At 33.3% G+C, this 19,135-nt stretch overlaps 1 protein-coding gene across 5 annotated transcripts in view; it reads left to right on the forward strand.

Annotated features, from left to right (window-relative positions):
• Positions 1-19,135, forward strand: part of Tmtc2 (transmembrane O-mannosyltransferase targeting cadherins 2) — a 384,756-nt gene that overhangs the window by 200,699 nt on the left and 164,922 nt on the right. For all 5 annotated transcript variants that reach the window (XM_010610162.1, XM_010610177.2, XM_033763823.1 and 2 more), the window contains one exon: positions 17,448-17,562. In XM_010610162.1, coding sequence (XP_010608464.1) covers positions 17,448-17,562 — 115 coding nt within the window. The remainder of the gene's footprint in view (positions 1-17,447; positions 17,563-19,135) is intronic.

Raw genomic sequence — 19,135 nt, forward strand, 5'->3', positions numbered from 1 at the left:
AGCCTCCTGAGTGCTAGGATTATAGGCATGTGCCAGCACACCTGGTTTATAAGCCTTATTCATTAATATCTGCTGGATAAAAGCACTTCTTAATTCATTCCAAAGCAGTTAAATGTCTGACCAGTCTTCTTGCTTGGTATCTGACTTCATCTGAATCCCCTTGTGTCCTTATCTCTGTGTGGAATTTGACACCATTAACTTCTGTAACTAAGAGTCTCCAGGCATTAATCAGTTTTCCTCTGTCTTCCATTTTCGACAGCTCTCTCATTATAGTTTTTGCTTTTCTCCTAAACTGATGCATTCATCTTGTTCTGTCCAGAGCCATCTCTACAGTATGTAGAGTGTGTCTGGTGTACAGTGGGTGAGATGGAGGTGCTATCAATGAATGTGTCTTTGGCTTCGTAAGTTATGTTCCTTGTAACCTAGCTTCTGTGAGGAGCTTTGTTACCTGAGTTATTTGCCAGCCTCTTGACTCTCATCGCTTATTCACTTCTTTTCTTTAAAACCAGCTACACACAAACTTTCTTATTAATTACAGTCGTAATCACAGGCTAACAAAGTTGTCATAGATAAATACAGCAGTGAGCACATAAATATAAAAAAGAGTAACATACGGCAGCATAGTTGGTATGCTAAAAGGCTTCTAAAATTAAGTTAAAGGTTGAACAACATTAAATCATTTTTCTCCTCATTTGCTTTGTAGAACATATGATTTTTAATTGCTTGAAAGTAATTTTTATAAAATAGGAGCAATTACAGAGTTAATCCAAGGAAAATCTCACAAGCTAAAATTATAATAAGTAATACTTATTTCTAATCTAAATATGTGAAATCTAGGTATATAAGAGATGTATATAGAATGGCGCATATTTTTGAAAAGATCGGGGTGACTCCCCTGGCCTGGTGCATTCACCTTCCCCAGTGTAAATGATATTATTCTAACTTTATCCTTTTAGATATAGAAAAACAGACACAAAATAATTATTTCAGCTCTGCCATGTTTGACAATTTTTCTTCCTTCCTGGATTACTGTAAAATTGATAGTTCTATTTCAGTTTCAAGTTTCAAGAAATAAGTATGTTGCAGGAATATTATTTTGTTTAGGACAGAACTGAAAATTGAACTGAAACTTAGACCTCTAAACCATATTAAAATTGACAAATTAATTGTGGACTTTATGGTCTAACCTCTAATTGAGCGTCCTTCTTACCATGGTGAATTGCAATTAACCAACTAGCTTATAATTGTATAATAAATATTATTATATCTCACCAATAATTTGTCATGGTACTTCTAAGAGGAGGTGAGAATTTTTCAAAAGAGGCAAAGATTTTTATAAAACATAAAATTTCCTAATTGAGTTAGGAAAGGAAAACACTATAGCACTTTGCCAAGATTGGGCCAAATTACAAAGCTATAAAAGCAGATTTTAATTTTTAACAGAAATGTGGTAGAAGGTAGCTAGTTCTAAAAGAATCAGTAAAGGCCAGTTGAGGAAATGATTAATAGGAAGTTAACCCACGTTTCCATAGAGTAAAGGAAGTGTGTTTCATCTTCTCACTCTGTTGAAGTGAAAGAAGAAAAAAAATAATGAGCCTGACACGAATACAATGAATATGTCTAGTTGGCTAAACTGGACTAAAATATTTTTAAAAGCAGATTTGTCAAACCATTAAAATCATGCTCTTTAAAAGTATTTGATTCTTGAAGAAATTAAGTAGAGTCATTTTTCAGTTGGAGCAGAATATTCACAGAAGTTCAAATGCATATGGTTTCTATGTCTAAGGATGAACTAGTATGTAACACTTTTTACACAAAAAAATATCAGTGTACACCCAGTTCGATGCAGTTGGTCCTATGGTGTTTTATAAATGAAGCGATTGATATGTTGATGACCCTAAGTGTTTGAGATTAACCATAACAAAACTTGGATGATCTTTATGTGCTTTTGAAAATCCTCAGTCCTAATATTAACAGTGCTTTCAATAATCCTTATGGAAATAAGTACTTAAATGGGAACTGGCATATGATTAAAAGCAGTATAAATATAAATTATGCTGGTGTTCGAATTAGTTTTTTGTTTCACAAAAATGCTGTATCATAGTTGAACATGGTGGAGCATGCCTATCATCCCAGCAGTCTGGGAAGTTGAGGTAGGAGATCAAAGATTCCACCCCAGAGTGGGCAGTTCAGCTATTTAGGGAGACCCTTTCTCAAAATAAAAAAGTGGGGGTTGTAGCACAGTGTGTTTGTTTAATTTAATCAATATTTCAGATTCATTTATATAAAGTTATACATACTATGTTTTAAAAAATATTTTGCAACTGCAATTTAAAACCTGTTTTTTATTTGTTTGTTTGTTTTTTTACTCTGTAGCCAACAGATGTAATGTTGCACCAAATTTTTGAAGGTGTATGGATGTATGTAAAGGTACTTAAAGGAAATTTTTTTGTTGTTTTAGTCTAAATATTTTGGACAGAAAATGCCTCCATCTTCTTATTTTCTTGTTTGTTTATTGCTAATTCAGACACGAGGGCTGTTTCCTTTCAGGAGGCTGTAGTTTATGTGGCTTCTGCCATCTCAGCTCCCACTTGGAGCTGAAGCCCTAGTTCATCATAATTTGATAGATACGTGTAAGTGAACACCATCTTCAGAGCTTGGTTTCCTATTTCTGTGATATTTGAAGACTTCAGGGATTGTGCTTCCCTTTGTATCAATTAATAATTTTGTTGAAAAAGGCTTATTTTTTATCCAGTATTTTTATGAGTTATGTACAAAGAACATACTCTAGACATCAAATCTGGTATCTGTGAAGGCATAAATAGTTATGTTAGGAGTTATATTTAAGCATAGACTTGTTTTGGATCATAGAAACTATGTTGAAGTTTTTATTTCTCCTTCAATAAAAGAGAGACAAACTGAGAGTATGCTAAAAAGTATGTAGCAGTACTATCGTGCAAAATCAAAGCAAAAGTATGTAACCATTATAAAACACAAAAGGGTAAAAAAAATGTTCATTTCTTGCTGTAATATAAAGTTACAGATGATGTTGCAGACCAGATTTCAAGAAGACATGTTTTTAGTTTTAGCCCTATTACACACATGCATCTGCTGCGATCATACATTTAAAAGAAAATTCCAGATAAATCTCAAAGGACTATGGAAAAACTGAGATGTTCAAATCATGTAGTTATTAAAAAAGGATTGGATATGGAGGAATGTTTATGTATAGCTCTGAGAAATAATGGCTGAAACAAAGTGTTAGCCCTACTTTTATGGTTGTGTTAAAATCGAAATCTCATCTGTATAGCTTTTGTATATCAGTGCTAATTTTACTTGTATTTTAAAAAATATTAACAGTACCATCCAAGAAGACCTAGGAAGGGCACATACGTGTTATGTGCTTACTAAAATGAAATAATAAAACACGTTAAAGATTTTTATTTTATTTACTTACTTACTTTTGGTACCAGGATTGAAGCTCGGGACTTTGTGCTTGTGAGGTGGGGGGCAGAACCACTAAGCTAAATCCCTGCCCCTAAAGGTTTTTATTTTAAAGAATAATAAATATTATATTCCGTGTAAGAAAGAGCACTTGCATTTGATTCAGTAGTAGAAATACCCCCCACCCACACACACACACACACACACACGCTACCTGCATGCAAACATGTATGCCTTCTTGAGAGCAGAAGTACATCAGAGGCTTTGTTGCACCTCTATTTAAGGATTCTGGTTCCCAATAATACTCACTGCAGCTCTGAACATTCATTCAGTCATTTTAAACGGTATAATTTAGTGCTTGTGCCAAGCAACATTGTATGTTTTATTAAAATAGCAATGTTTTTTGGAAGTATTATAGGAATACATCTTAATTATCAAAAATTTCTCTTTAGAAGTTTTCAGTGTAGAAAGAAAGAGCTGAGAGATACGCAGTACATCAGCTAAGAGGTTTTGACAGGAATGGATTTCTGAGGTGTCAGTGCAAAAGGTTTTCTTACATTGAGTGGAAATGACAGAAGAAACTAATGATAAACTTGTCATGTTTGGGGCTCTGTGTATTAGAACTTGGGGTTTATATAATAATGAAACCGGATAAGGCTTTTTCTGTTCTTCCTTCTTACTAATGATGAGAGAGGAAAATTTCTCAAGTATGTGTATCATGAGATCTCTAGCAAAGACAAGGTCTAAAACATTCTGAGATATTTTCTATTTTACTTTATCACTTAATCTCTTTGTTCTTTACAAATAAGTTTTAGCAGTTTGCAACATGGCAACTCCTTCCAGTGTTTTGGACCTGTAGGAATATTTTCTAAGATGGTTTCAAATCATGTTCACTCTAGTGGCTGAAGAATGGTACTGTCCATACTCAGGTAAACATTTTGCCTAATCTATTTACCACCAAACTCTATAAATACTGCTCTAGTCAGACCTGTACAATCTGTGTTTGTAAATTAACTAGATCAGACCACAGCTAATGAACAATTTCAGCACCAGTATATTGCTGAAAATGGGATTTAACACCACTAAGAAATATAATGGTTAGGTATTCAAATGTCAGGGTCAAGGTATAATTTTAAAGACATCGAGTTTCTGGGGGAAAATAACTCTTTAATCGTATCTTCACGTTACCTTTACAATAGTAGTTGTATTCTGCTTAAACTCATATGCAGTCTGGGTTTATCAAATATAGAATGATATTTAAGACATGAAATTGAAGCCCGAGTTCCCAACGCTAGCACTATGAAGAAATGAATCAAAACTGCACATTGAGAAAAATAGTCTTTCAATAATAAATTGATAGAGCGTATGTAGGACAATTTCTCCTGAAAAATTAAATATTAAAATATTCTTAGTAAATAATGTTGACATGTTTTCCATACTTCATAAGTGTCATTCAGTGGATAAAGTTTTTAAATTATTAACAAGGCTCTTAGGATTTACACGTTTGTATTTAAACATTGACAACATAAAGTATTCATTGACTGCTCATTAAGTTAAGTTGATAAAGTCAAGAGACAACTATTCCACATGTTGTACCATTGAAACTTATATGCCATTTTGTCTTTCAGAAAAGCTGAAAATTGACTAAAATGAAAACCAACTATTCATGTTTTGAAGATAGTTATTAATATTCTTTGTTACAGTTTTGGGCACAGCATATTAAAACATGACTTGCCTTGTTCCAATATGTAACATGAAGGGCCAGATTATAAATAATTACATTATAATGGGCTTTTGCACTGTTATTTTTTTCTTTGGAATATAAAGGTCTGAATGAGAGTTCTAATTTTGAATATTTCAGTGGTTTTTGAGAAGCCTTGCTTACATTTTATGGTGTAGTCATTGGAAATGGAAAAATGACATTTTATATATTATATATATGTATACACATATATGTTATAAATGTATAAATATATATCATACTCTTCCTTATTACAGTTACCATCCCCATAGAATTTGACAAGAATTGCTATGACTAAAAGATGTCTCAAGTCCAAATTAAAACTGTATTTATGACAGTATTCATAATTAACCTGAAATGCATTCTACTGTAATTTCTCCCAAGTTTCTGGAATGTTTTTTTAGACTTTTTGGATGTGCAGCAGCTTACATGTCTGAAGTTACTTGAAGGCACCACTTTTTAGAAAAGCTTACAACTGGTCCCTGTACCATCCCCATCCTTTGTAACTCCTCTTGGATATTTTTGCCATAATTATGAAAGGATAGTTGAACAAATAGCATCACCATTCTTCGCTGTGGCACCAGGTTATCAATTTAAGTGGAGTTTACCAGAAGCATCAAATGTTTCAGCTTTAAAAAACAAAGTAGGGCACATGATACATGTTTTAGTTCTAGAAAATTTGTGCAGCATGTTCATAACGATGGCTGTGGTTGCCACAGAGTGCCTCGTTTACTTAAATACTATTCACGTGTCATGTATGCAGATGAAAGGGGTGGAGCTAGCTGTGCACTCAGGTGGGGGCTTTAACTGTAGCATTTGGCAGAGTTGCCTTCTACCTGCCAATTCAAAAGCTCAACCTATTTTCATGTAGTATATATATATTCTAAAGAGTTTCAGTCTGTTAAACAGCCTTACTCTGATCCAGCCTGTTCTGATATTCTTGTGCAGCAGAGGCTCTATGTGTAGATGCTATGCACTGAAGATACGCACACACACACACACACACACACACACACACACAAATGATGTGTACAGGAAAATGCCTCATACCAAACAGATTTGTTACTGTGTTTGTTAACAACCCTTTATCTGTTAGTGTTATAAACTCCACTTAAAACTGATTAGAGTCTCATTCTTGTCATTGGGGAAAAAAATAAATTTCAAGTAGAAGAGTTCCTGGGCTTGTATAATGAAAACCTTGGTTTGTTAATTACTGTTCTAGTACAAACTTACTAGGGATAGTGATGTTCAGACACTTTGAGATTCTTCATTGCAGTCACTGAAGTCCATGCAGTGCCATACCTTGGCTCTCTGGTTCAGCTGTAGAAGAAGGTAGCTGTATGGTGCTTTGGTCACAGGACCGTCATGCTCTGTGATTGTTGCTGATTCCTATCTCACTTTCACATTGAGTCTGGAATATTTAATTTTGAGTTTTAAAGTTAAAAATTTAGGCTTAAAGAAATACATCTAGCTCCACTTTCGATTATTTAATAGGGAAATACTGCTTCTCTGTGGATTTTAATTATCGTGACATGTAAATATTTTGAATAACAGCATTATTTAGAACTCAGTGGATGGAATATATAAACTGATACTTCTAGGTTCACCTCCAGTTTATAACTTCTAACTGGTAATATTCACTGATCAATGATAGAAATATACGTTCAACATACGTGTTTGGCACAAAAAGATCCTTTACTGGTCTCCCAGAAAACTCTTGGAATCCAATCTAGTTGAGACCAAAGCTGTTAGCAGAGTGAGCCCTGAAATTTAAATACATTGACCCTTTCCCATTTTGATTTTTTCCCATCTTTGATTTTGTTTTTCCCATCTTGACTTTTCCTATTTATCTTACTTATGTCTCTTTGGACGAGCTCTTTCTTCATTGCTTGAAAGCAGAAATTTCTAAGTTGTATAGTTAAGACTGTTAAATGAGTAAAATCATTCTTTGTTTCACGAGCACATTTTTAAATTCATGCAGAATTACCTCATACTGAAGTGTAGGCTACAGTCTTTCAGGATCCATTGTCTGCTTGTCCTGTTAGAGAAGGCAAAGGAAGTTAATCTCCCATGTTTAAATTGTAAATAACTGAAAGTATAGAAGGAAATGCTTTAAAAATGATCATTGCCAAAGATTTATGCTTATAGAAAGATCATTAATATTTTTAGAAATCTCTAGAATACTTATTCATAAATAATTGTTCTCTTCATTTAAACATGGATTTTTCTTTTTACAAGTTTTGAAATTTACATTTTTATTGGTAATTTCTTTTTTAAAATTCCCTTTTTTCCACAGTAAGCTTTTTCCTTGTTTAACCATAGTTGTTAATTGATCAGTTACTGTCAAAAATTAGTACATAGAGATTAATATACGATGTAATGTCCTAATGCACTATATTTAAAACATACTATATTCATATCTTAGATGCAGATTTTTAAAAACAAGATGAAATGTAGTATTTAGGATTTTTTTCTCCTAGTCTTAAAATTGGCTTCTAGACTTCCTAATACCACTTTGGATTAAATTTTGTTGTCCTAGATTTATTTGACAGTGACATTCTCAGTAGCATGCTGATATAAGAGGTATATTACAGAAGTACATATTTCACCAGTCATGCTTTTATGTACAATAATCTAGGAAATATATCTTTTCTATATAGTAATACTCTTTAAAGAGAGCTGGGCATCTATTATTTAATGTTTTTGGTGTCCCTGGAGTTTAATTTAGGCAAACATCATTGCAACCATTTTACAGATGAGAAACTAAGAGAGGCAAACCACTTAATGAGAAACAGCATGGTAAATACTCTGTCAGTAACTAATTTTCCTCATAGCGCATTAGCACAAACTCTCTGCCCCTTAGGGTGATCGTTTTGTAGAGTGAGCACATCAATACCACCTTGTGAACTGTATGTGCAGTATACCTGCCCTGCCAGGGTTTAGTACATATTACATATTTACCAAAATATTGTTTTTACAGTATCTAATAAATAGAATTAAGTAATATACTTGCATGTACCTAAACTAAGTGATGACAGAATTACTGCTGAATTCAGGATTTGGAGCTTTTATCTGATGTAGTTACATCAGAGTTTCTTTGGTAACACGAAGTAGGAAACTGATCTGAATCTCTTCATTGTCAAGGACTTACTGAAATGATGAGTGGATTCCACTGTGAGATAAAGTAGATTGTGAGATGACTTTGGATGATAAAAGAACATTTAGGGGCAAATAAGATTCTCTTGGTTTCTCCTGGTCTCAATTAGAAATCATAATATAATTGTCCAAGAACTTAGACTTTCCAAGCATTCTCATTTTTTAGACCTCAAATAGACTCAAATAATCCCTATTATCACAGAAGCAAACTGTGGATAATTCTGTTCCCATTATGAACTCAAAGAAAACTCACATACACTTTAGAATTTACCATCAGTCTAAAAGTATTAGTGCTGTGACTTCATGGGCTGTGAGATCAGACACATAAAGAATGTCTGGAAAGCCTTTACTGAATTGTTACGGATTTATATAAACAGGATCAATGCTTAGGAAATTTTAAGGTATATACTCACCATATGTTGTTGTTATTCACTTTTGACCGTGTGATGGGCCAAAATCATTGGTAGTATTTGAAGAGAGCTTGCTTCTTCCAAATTCTTTGTCTCCATTAGCCAGTCATTATGTTTGAGAATGCATTTATATTAAGTTCTTATTTACACTACTAGATGTGCCTCAAAAATTTTGCAGAACAAGCACTGCTATTAGGGATAGGGCAAGTAAGCTCTGATCAAAAACCCATGGAAAAATTCTGATAATTGAGAACTTAGTGAAGACAGGTGAAGGGGAAACTCAGCATCAGGGACAATACGTAGAAACAGCAGTAGACAAGAGCTATGGGTAGAGAAGTGGTTCATAGTCAGAGTTAGAAGTATGACAGAGATTCCAGATGACAAAAGAGTGAGGAATCGTACATAGAGATATTAAAAACAAAAACACCGGTACTGGGCCAGACGTGAATATTTCAGTGTGTACATAGATATTAATAGTATCTGACAGTGTTTTCAAAACTTAACAGTTTTGTAATTTTAGTAAAATAAATTTCATCTTTTCATTTTTTGCATTTTTATTAGGAATTTCACTTTATAACTAACCAAAGATAGAGAAGGAAGAAAAATTATTATAAAAATTTCTATAACTGGGGTTGCATATAATTGTATACGAAGAATTTATACTAGTATCAATGAATCATGCATAGACTTTAAATAATATCTACTTTTTCTACTTAATATTTGAGGTAGAACTTTTTACTTACCCACTTAAACATCATATATGCTTTCTTTTGAAAAGCCAAGGTATAATTCCGGTAAAACCAATTCTTATAGACAGAGAAAGGTTTGTATTTCCGTGGAATTGTATGAATAACTACTATATAATTGGTCCTAGCCTACAAAGCTTGACCCACCCCCCATAAGATCTTTACTAGTAGATAAAGTCTCACTTTCTCACATTCTGATAAAACAAAAAACATCATGGATTTACATTCATCTTAAATTCCATGCAATTAGTGGCTTTTTCCTTCCTCCTTTGCTTCGCTTTCCCCTTCTCCATTGGGATTAGAACTTTTATATTAAAATTGTACTCATTAGATTATAATTTGGGTAATGGCCTTTGTGGAGCACATCTAAAGTCTAAGTGGTCCATGGTTAAAGACAAAGGCTTTCGAACTAGACACAACTAACTTTTAGGTGTTTTTAATCTTTTGAGTGTCACTTTTTTGAAGCATAATTGCCTTCTTGAATACCAGTAGGTCGATAATACAATGTTATTTGTTAGAATTAAGAAAGATTATATGATACACAAAATTTAGCCATAATGTGACCTTCAATTTGAATAGAAGCACTTCTTTTTGAGTATATCAGGCACTAATGGATTAGGCACAGATAAATAACTATTTCTTTGCAACATGTTTGGCATGGGTTACTGACAGTTTCAATTTTTGCTCCTTTTTGGAAGAGTCATTCTAGTTTTAAGTAAGTATCTCAAAGTTGGCAAAAGCAGATTTTAGAATTTATCCTTATATATAACACAGGTAATTGCTTGAATTTTGGCAGATTTTTATCTGTTAATCAAGATTTTGCTAAAAGGACTAAAGATATAAGTTAAAATTGTAAGGTAAAAATAAATTATACCTGAAGGCAAGTGTCAAGCATAAAAGTGTCTATATACAGTACATATTTTGTTGGCTGTGTTCCTTTTACCAGTGAAATGAAAGTGCTAAAATGCTATCCAACAGACATGATTACCCTGTATTTCTGAACGTTAAGCAGATAAAAATTAAATACTAATAGTGTAAGTTTCATTTATCCTTTTGGATAAGTTGTCAAAGACTAGTGTATGCCAAATCACGAGAAAATTATAACTTCTTTTATGTGGTATATAATATCCAAATTTTCAATGAACAGAAAATCTGAAAAATCATTTGATAGTTGATCTTGTGAAACATCAGAGATATAAAATTAGTACAGTAAGTTTGAATTGCTTCTATAAACTTAAAATGTATTTGATAAGGACTTTGAAAACATTCAAATGTATTTATTGCTTCAGATCTCTGGGCATTTCTTACAGGGACTTCACATTTGATTTTCTCTCTAGAACAACTTTAGCAGCATGGGAATATTTAATTGTTCTTCTGCCTTTCAAAGAACATAAAATAAAGCATGGCAGATTGTGGACTAAGTACAAGAGGAGCTTTCATTGTGAATTAAGGTCAAGTTTCCTACCAAGTGGGTACCTTTTAGATGTAACTGAATAGCAATATGAAGGATTCTTGAAGTGTAAAATGATTCTTCTTCCTTTCCTGATTTTTAGCAGAATAATTTCTGTTTTTCTTTTGAAAATAAGATAACTTTATAGGTCAGACTCCCTAGAGTTTAGCAAATGGTACATAGAAGCATCTGTTTGCCTTCCCTTAACATACTGTGTGCTTCATCTTCAGAAATGAGTCTTGTACTTATTTATGCATATCTTAAAATCTGCCACATGTAAGGCATCTTCATGACACTAAGAAAATCTTAATAAATATATCTGTCTCCAATATCTTTAAGCAACAACCATTTGTTAACGTATCAGATATATTCTGTTTCCAGTGTAACAGAAAAATGTGACATTTGATATAACATCCCCAAAGACATATAAATTATATATATATAATGTATATATACTTTTTGATGTTAATTTCTCTCTGGTCTGGAATGTATATTAGAAATATGGCACTACGTACATTTATTTTGTCATGGTAAGGTTTTATTCATCCCTAGCAACTCTGAAAAGGCAGCTCATTTAAATAATTTTTTTTCAGATTATACTTTAGTTCCCAAATTATATGTTTAAACATATCAAGTGCTATAATATGTTACTGTATTTTGTGTTCAAACTAAGTATTGGTAAGGTAAGATAGCCTTATCTCTAATTACAGTCTGATGCCTGGGAAAACATCTAGATCATCTTTCTTATTATTAACTCTGTTATCGGGGGAGCTGAATTATCATTTTTCTCATCAGCAAAATGGGATATTAATATATCTCAAATATTCTTATTAGGCTAAATGCATTTAGAGCATTGTCTAGTATGTAGCAAGCTTTAGATAAATGTAAACCCTATCATTTTATTATAAATCTCTGTCTCTTTGGTCTCTCTCCCTTTTTCTTTCTTTCTTATTTTGGTTGTTTTTCTATATAGGTCAACTTAGTTTTGCAAGGCAGGCCCATGAAAAGGTAGTATTTGCTTCCCATTAGAGTATCTCCTACAAAATGTAATTGTATAATAGAAATGAAATGAGTATTTTGAAAATGTGGAAACTTTATTGGGAAAAAAGTTTTTAAGAATTACATTTAAATTTTAGAACAGACTAGCTACATTTTTGTACTTCATATGAATGCATCTTATCTCCAAACCTTAAAATATGAATTGTGTTTGTCTATATCTGTCCTTTATCAAAATATAGACTTTTAAAATATGGATAAGTTATTTAGGCTTCATTACAATCTTTTGGATGAATTTTGAGGATTTTGTTTCAATAAAACTATGCTTCTGAATGTTATTACATTCAGTGATCACATCAATAAAATGTATAAGTTCATAAATGTATATTTTATTAAATATTAAGAAAAACACAATATTTAAGTTCAGGTGGTACAGTGTTATAAGTACTAAAGTGAAAATTTCAATATAATTGCCTACATCTGTTTTAAATTGTCTTACTGGAAGAAAAAATTTGATGTTAAAACTCTATTCTTTAAGCAGGATATAGTATAATCCCATCTCTATTTTAAAAGTACTTGGACTATGACTTTAATTCTCCTTTCTTCCTCTTTCCCACCTTCCCCATGGTTTCCCTTCCCCTAGTTAAGGAGTTATGTTTGTTATATTCCTCTTTTATTCATGTCATAATTCTCTTTCATGTCTGTGTCTAACTTAATGTTCCCTTTGCATCATAGGCAACTGCTGTGATGTATTTGATTTGTATCCTTATCTTTATAATATGCCCTGGTGAAATACACAGTGATATTTTGAGTAGGAGTCCATTTTTACTATTTACAAATGTTGTTCTGGCACAATACACTTAGGCTTTTTATTCTTTGTAGGTTTTTACTATGTATTCATATTATAGTGTTTGTATGGTAACTGTTGATCCTAACTGCTACATAGTAATTTAGAAGGTATATCCCATATCATACTCACACAGTGATCTCACACATCAGTTATTTCTTAACGTGGATGAGCTCTAAGATATTTTCTTTAAATACCTTACTACCTGTTTTCTTCAAGATTTCTAGTCAGGGTTTACCTCTATTGGTTGGACTGAGAACTGTCACGTGGCATAACGAAATGTCTGCACCAGATGCTATTACCCACAGTGCATAGTGCCCTTCACCAACATGTCTACAGTTCTTGACTTCGTCTGTTTTCATTTTTTCCTCCATTTGGATGTGAAAGATATCTCATTTTTGTAGTTAGTATTTTTCTAAGTTACTAAGAAATTTATGTTTGTGTTCTACCATATTAGTTTTAATACTTGGTGTTTTTTTTGTTTGTTTGTTTCCCTTTTTGTAGTTACCTGTTTATGACCTTTGCTCATTTTTTTCCATTCAGGATTTCTTATCTGTTTCTTACTGCTCTGTAGGCTTTATTTTATTTTCTAATTATAGTGACTTACCTTTTTAAATGTTTGATGTTTCTGATATATCACCCCTTCTTAATATTATCCACAGTATCCGTCAATAAATATTTATTTTTATTTAATTTTAAAATTTATTTTTCAAATTAAAGTAATTTAAAATCCTGAAATCCGTTAGATTTTATCTTTTGAATTATATATGGTTTTTTAAAATTTTATTTATTTATTTTTGAGACAGGGTCTCACTATGTAGTTGAGACTGCCCTGGAACTCACTGTGTAGCCCAGGCTGGTCTCTAACTCACAGTGATCCTCCTGCTTTAGCCTCCTGATTGCTGGGATTTCAGGTGCGTGCCACCACACCTGGCTATGTTTTTTTTTTTTTTAGGAAGGAATCCTGGGGAGGGGAGGAGGGAGTAAAGGGAGGGGCAGGGACAAGGGGAAAAAATGAGAACCAAGACCTGTCATATAAAGGTACAAGATCCCAGTAATGAATGTAACTGTACTGTGTACCTAAAATGTACCAATAAACTCAATTAAAAAAAAAAGAAACATCAAGATCAAGGACAAAAAAGTCCTTTTCCACTGTATAGAAATATTCTCCTACGTACTCTTATGTTAGCTTTATGTTTTCAAATTTAACTTTTAACTTTTAAAACTGTATGTTTACCTTTGTATTTGATGAACGCAGTATTTAAAAATGCAGCTACCCCACCCATTTATTATGGTTAGGTTATGATTTGAATTCCTTAATGATGCTAAAATATTAATTAGATTTTCATAGAATTTGTTGATTAACCAGTACAGAATTGACATTTTTGTAATTGAATTGTACCATCCATGAGCCTTGAAATAGTCCTCCATTCTAATTTTTGGTTTGGATGTTTCAACAGTGAGGCCAGTTAGGTGTAAAATATGACAGGACATAAACTGGGCATGGAGGCGCATGTTTATAATCCCAGCACTCTGGGAGGCTGAGGCAGGAAAGTCACAAATTTGAACCCAGCCTGGGCAACTTAGTACAGGAGGGAAACCTTATTGGGGTGTGGGGGAGGATGAATGAGAATATAGCAAAGTGCAAAGGATTTGAGTTCCGTCCCCAGATTCCCAGTACGTTTTTACAATATAAAGACGATGATGTGACTAATATGATCAAAATTTTCAGGTACTAGGAGGATAATTAAATGATAGCATCTGCTACTCTGGTTAACTATAGCTTATTTATATAAAAGTGAAATAATATTGAACTTTAAATCTAAGTGTAGTTTTCCCACTTTTCTCTTTATCATTGAAACATGAAAATGGACTATCTTAATTATTGCTTGACTAATAAGATTTTTTTTTTCTGGTACCTGGAATTGAACTCAGAACGTTAAGTTTGCCAGGCAGGTGCAGCACTACTGAACTACAGTCCCTGGCCCCCAAAATATAAAAATTTCATGTCATATTCTCTGAGATAGCCTTGTACTTTTATGAATAAGAATCATTTTATGTTACCATTTGCTTTTAGCATTGCTGAAAAAAAAAACAAACATATATATATATAGCATGGAAATACGGACAGCAATTTTCACACCAAAAATCATGTGATAATTTTATTTTTAATTTTTGGAGCTCTTCAAACTTTAAAATCTGTTTTGATAAGAATAGCATCATGAAACAACAATATATAGAAGGGAATTTTGAGAGGAAAATTTATTTTTTGGTGCTTGAATGTGATAAAGTCTTCTATGTCAATGCTCTTCAACCAAAGACTACCAGGAAAACACTTGAAGTAATAAGTTAGGTGAAGTTTCTCTTCATTCAGAGAAGTGAAAGGGAGAGGAGGGAGGGAACAAAAGCAGTACACTATGGAGAAGCCTAGGATATGGGATTATGTGTCTCACTGTAGCTCCTTGACTTTGCTTGGGTGAGTTAGGGAAGGATGTAAAGGAGCAGTTTATTCTAGATTGGATGCTGGGATAACTTTGATTGCATAAAGAAGTCATTTATTTAGCAAGAACGGGGAGTTTGGGATTTTGTGGCTTATATAGTCATACTTCCTTTGGATTTAAACAAAATCATGAAGTGGTCCTGTTTGCTTACATTTTCTGATCGTCCCAGAGTAACTTTGTCCCAAGCTAAGTCAGGGCTGTGTGCTAGGTAGTGAGTGTCCAATTTAGTTTTGGGTACCAAGGGTTGCTCTTTTTTTTTTCCTTTCTTCTTTTCTCATCCAAAAGTAATTAAGATTGTTTTAAAATATGTGCTTAATTCAGGAATTTTCTTTCCCCAGGTACCCTGGGCAATGATTTAATCATAAAGATGTGAAAGGTTTCCATTTGGGACAAAAGCAGGAAATAGTTTCATATTGCATGCAGCTTTGCCACTGATGGTTTTTATTTTCTTCGTTGTTTTCTCATGTTCAGTCCTCTCCTCTGCTGCCCATTTTGTGGGAAAATATCGCAATTTTGCCCAGTAATGACTGCAGACACTTTTTGATTAGTCTTCCTTTTGCTCTTTTTGTTCCCGTTCACTGAGTACTCCGACCACAGAGGAGTCAAAGTGATTTCTTGAAAATATAAGCCATGACACAAAACTCTCTCTCTGAAAATCTTTCCATCACGTTGTGAATAAAGTAACTCTTCGACTTTATACTGTGGCTCACCATGCCTTCTGATCAGGCCTTCATATCCCTATCTGTCTCTGACTTCATCTTGTGTTTCCTTTTCACTTTTCAGCCACCCACCTAACTTGTTGTTCCTGTAAACTACCCAGTTGATTTTTTTTGCCATTTCCCTTACCTGGAATCATTAGTCTTTGTAAGACTGTAAAGTATGAGGAGTATCAATTGCAATAATATTAATGATAATAGCAAATATCTATTGAGTGTTTACCATATTTCAGGTACTGACTTAAATATCTTACATGTATTAACTCATCTAATCTTTATCACAAAGCCAATGAAACATGAATTATTTCCCCATTTTACAGATAAATAAACTAAGGCATGGGAGATTTAAATTACAGGAACATAGTCAAATCTGAGCCTGAAAGATGCTATACTTTTTTTAACGCATTAAAAACTGCTACCTTAAGGGTTGGGGATTTAAGCTCAGTGGCACCGTGCCTGCCTCATAAGCACAAGGTCCTGAGTTTGATCCCCAGTACAGAAACAACAACAACAAACAAAAAAAAGCAAAACTCTGCTACCTCAAAAACCACTTTGACTCTTCAGGTACAGTCAGTAACGACTGAAATAAACACTGGTACATAAAAGTCATATCCATCTTCTTGCCTGGTGAAGACTCCAGTATCAGAATTCAACACCCCATCTTTTTGTGGGGAAGAAAGAAGATAAGTGCAGATTTGAGGGCTTCGGTCTATTTGAAAATTACTTCTTCTGGGTAGATGTTGATGTCTTTTCTTTTTAGTATTGAGAAATCATGATTATTTGGAGAAAAATACAGGGCATGTGTGAAATACCTAGTTTTCAATATGATAATGTGAGGTGACAGGTTTTCCTTCAAATGAGCTGTTAAGTAGCAAGGGTATAAAAGAACATCATATCTGAGCAGACCATATATGCTTAACTGTTTTAAGAAGCATAATGTTTTAATGATACATTCTGATGCTTATTAGGCCTTTTTATAACTTTGATCTTGTTTAATTTTTTGTATTTCATCTCTAGATCTTCTGTGGCATTTATCCACTTTTTCATACTTGAATGAAATCTTGTTTATTTTAAAATGGTTTCTTGTGGTTTCTAGTCCAGTAGGTATACAATAATTTCAGACCATGAAGACCCCTATGGAAACTTGAAAGAGTTTGAAGTCTTTGTAGGTGATCTTAAGATAACATTGTTCTTGGCCTTATGATAAACTGTATAAGTATATCAGCTTTGAGACATAGTAATTGCTTTAATTATTTTTAGGCTTTGACTATATTTAATCTCCTGGCTTGATGATGTTGGGGTATAAAGGAAATAAATTTCCCTTCCTAAAAGTGTTTTATGAAAGTTTTCTTTCCCAGTGGTACTTCCTGATGGCCTGATATTATGTCATGTATAATTTAATTTACACTCAGCCTGCATACTTTTTTTTCTTTTTGCCAGCATGGGGTAACCTTGGAAATGTTCTGAAGAGTCAGAGCAAAATTTCTGAAGCTGAAAGCGCCTACAGAAATGCTTTGTACTACCGTAGCAACATGGCTGACATGCTTTATAATTTGTGAGTATGCCTTGCTTTATCTTGTTTGGTTCACTTTTGAAAGGAAATATTGATTTAACTGCTGGAAATGGAGCTGATGGTAGCGGTTTTTCTGAAAAAAAGTCTTTTCATTAATCATGCCTCTGAAACTAGTAGGTGGATGATGTTTGTAACTACTTTGTTTTGGGCCATATCATCTGTATTCATGTATATTGATGTATTATGGTTGGATGTTTTTTAAGTATCATACCATATATTGATGTAATATGGCTGGATGTTTTTTAAGTAGTATACCATATTATCATATAAAAGTTGCCTTAATGTTTTAGGTATTTTACAAAGTGTGTTTCAATAGTGAGTTGGGTAATAGGGTTCCTAAAATAAATTTTATGTATATGCTTATCCAGTTGATGCTTTAGTTATTACTACTAAATTTCTCATTAAAAATTGCTTGTGTCAAAGTACACATATGCTCAAACAGGAGAGTTAATGAACAATATCATGATGATAGTAGTTGTGCTTCCTTTTTCTCTTCTTCATCCCTTTTCTCTGCTTTCCTTTTTCAAAGGCACTGATGGTTATCAGCAAAGCTTGAATACTAGAGTAATTGACAATATGCAGGTGAATTGAGTTAGAAAAATTCCTGGGGTTAAAATTGGTTTTGTTCTTTGAATGGAAAATCCTAGGCTGTATTGTGGAGTTCCAATTGTTAAGTGTAAATTAAACTCATATCTTTTCTTTTGTATTCAAGAGAATGTTGTCTGTATGTAATAGAAGTCTAAACTTGCTTGAACACGAGAGAGAATTTAACTCTCCTGTCTTATGAATTCTTGGGGTTCATTAGACAGATACAGTTACATCTAGGTATTTACATATGTTTGGGAATTTGTGTTCATTTTGTGCCTCTGGTTTCTTGGGGTTTGCTCTGTACTTTGTGGGACTCTGCCTATAGTAATAGGAGAGATGACTCCTACCTTTAAAATGCACATAACATCCAGACTTTTCTAGATTTTGGATGCAGAATAGAACATTTTTATCTTGATGTCTGTATCTATCCCGGAAAGAGTTCTCTTCCTAACCCTTCTGGTATGTGTGTTTTCTTGGAAGAAACACTGGACAGTGTGTAAAGGACCATGAAACATTTCTACTGATAATTCCTTCAGATTTGGAATGGAACAGAGAGGGACCAGTTTCCTATAGGAAGGTGACAAGTTCACAGGCAAAATATGGCATCTATTGCTTGTGTTTAATGAATGCTTCATAACATTGACAGAATCAAACAATGTAAACTTCAATTTTTAATATACATTTGTGCTCTGGCTACTTAAATCTTTTGTACTAGATAAGCTTAAACTACAGATTTTTAAAATAAAATACTTAAGTAAAAAACAAGAAAAAATTTGAGATGAGCTCAGTTTAATTTCCCGTTCATAATGTTACTACCTCATCTTTAACCTCCTAGACTTCAGCAGTGAGATCTCTTAACAGTGGTACCTGAATCTAGAGGCTGATCTGTGGATTAGGTTAGCAGGTGTGCTTTGGAGTAGACTTGCACACAGTGTTTAATTTTTCCTGTGTTCCCAGGAATTCCTTC

This window comes from Fukomys damarensis, unplaced genomic scaffold (assembly GCF_012274545.1).
Source record: "Fukomys damarensis isolate Sample0158 unplaced genomic scaffold, DMR_v1.0_HiC HiC_scaffold_15, whole genome shotgun sequence".
In the NCBI taxonomy this organism is placed as follows: domain Eukaryota; kingdom Metazoa; phylum Chordata; class Mammalia; order Rodentia; family Bathyergidae; genus Fukomys; species Fukomys damarensis.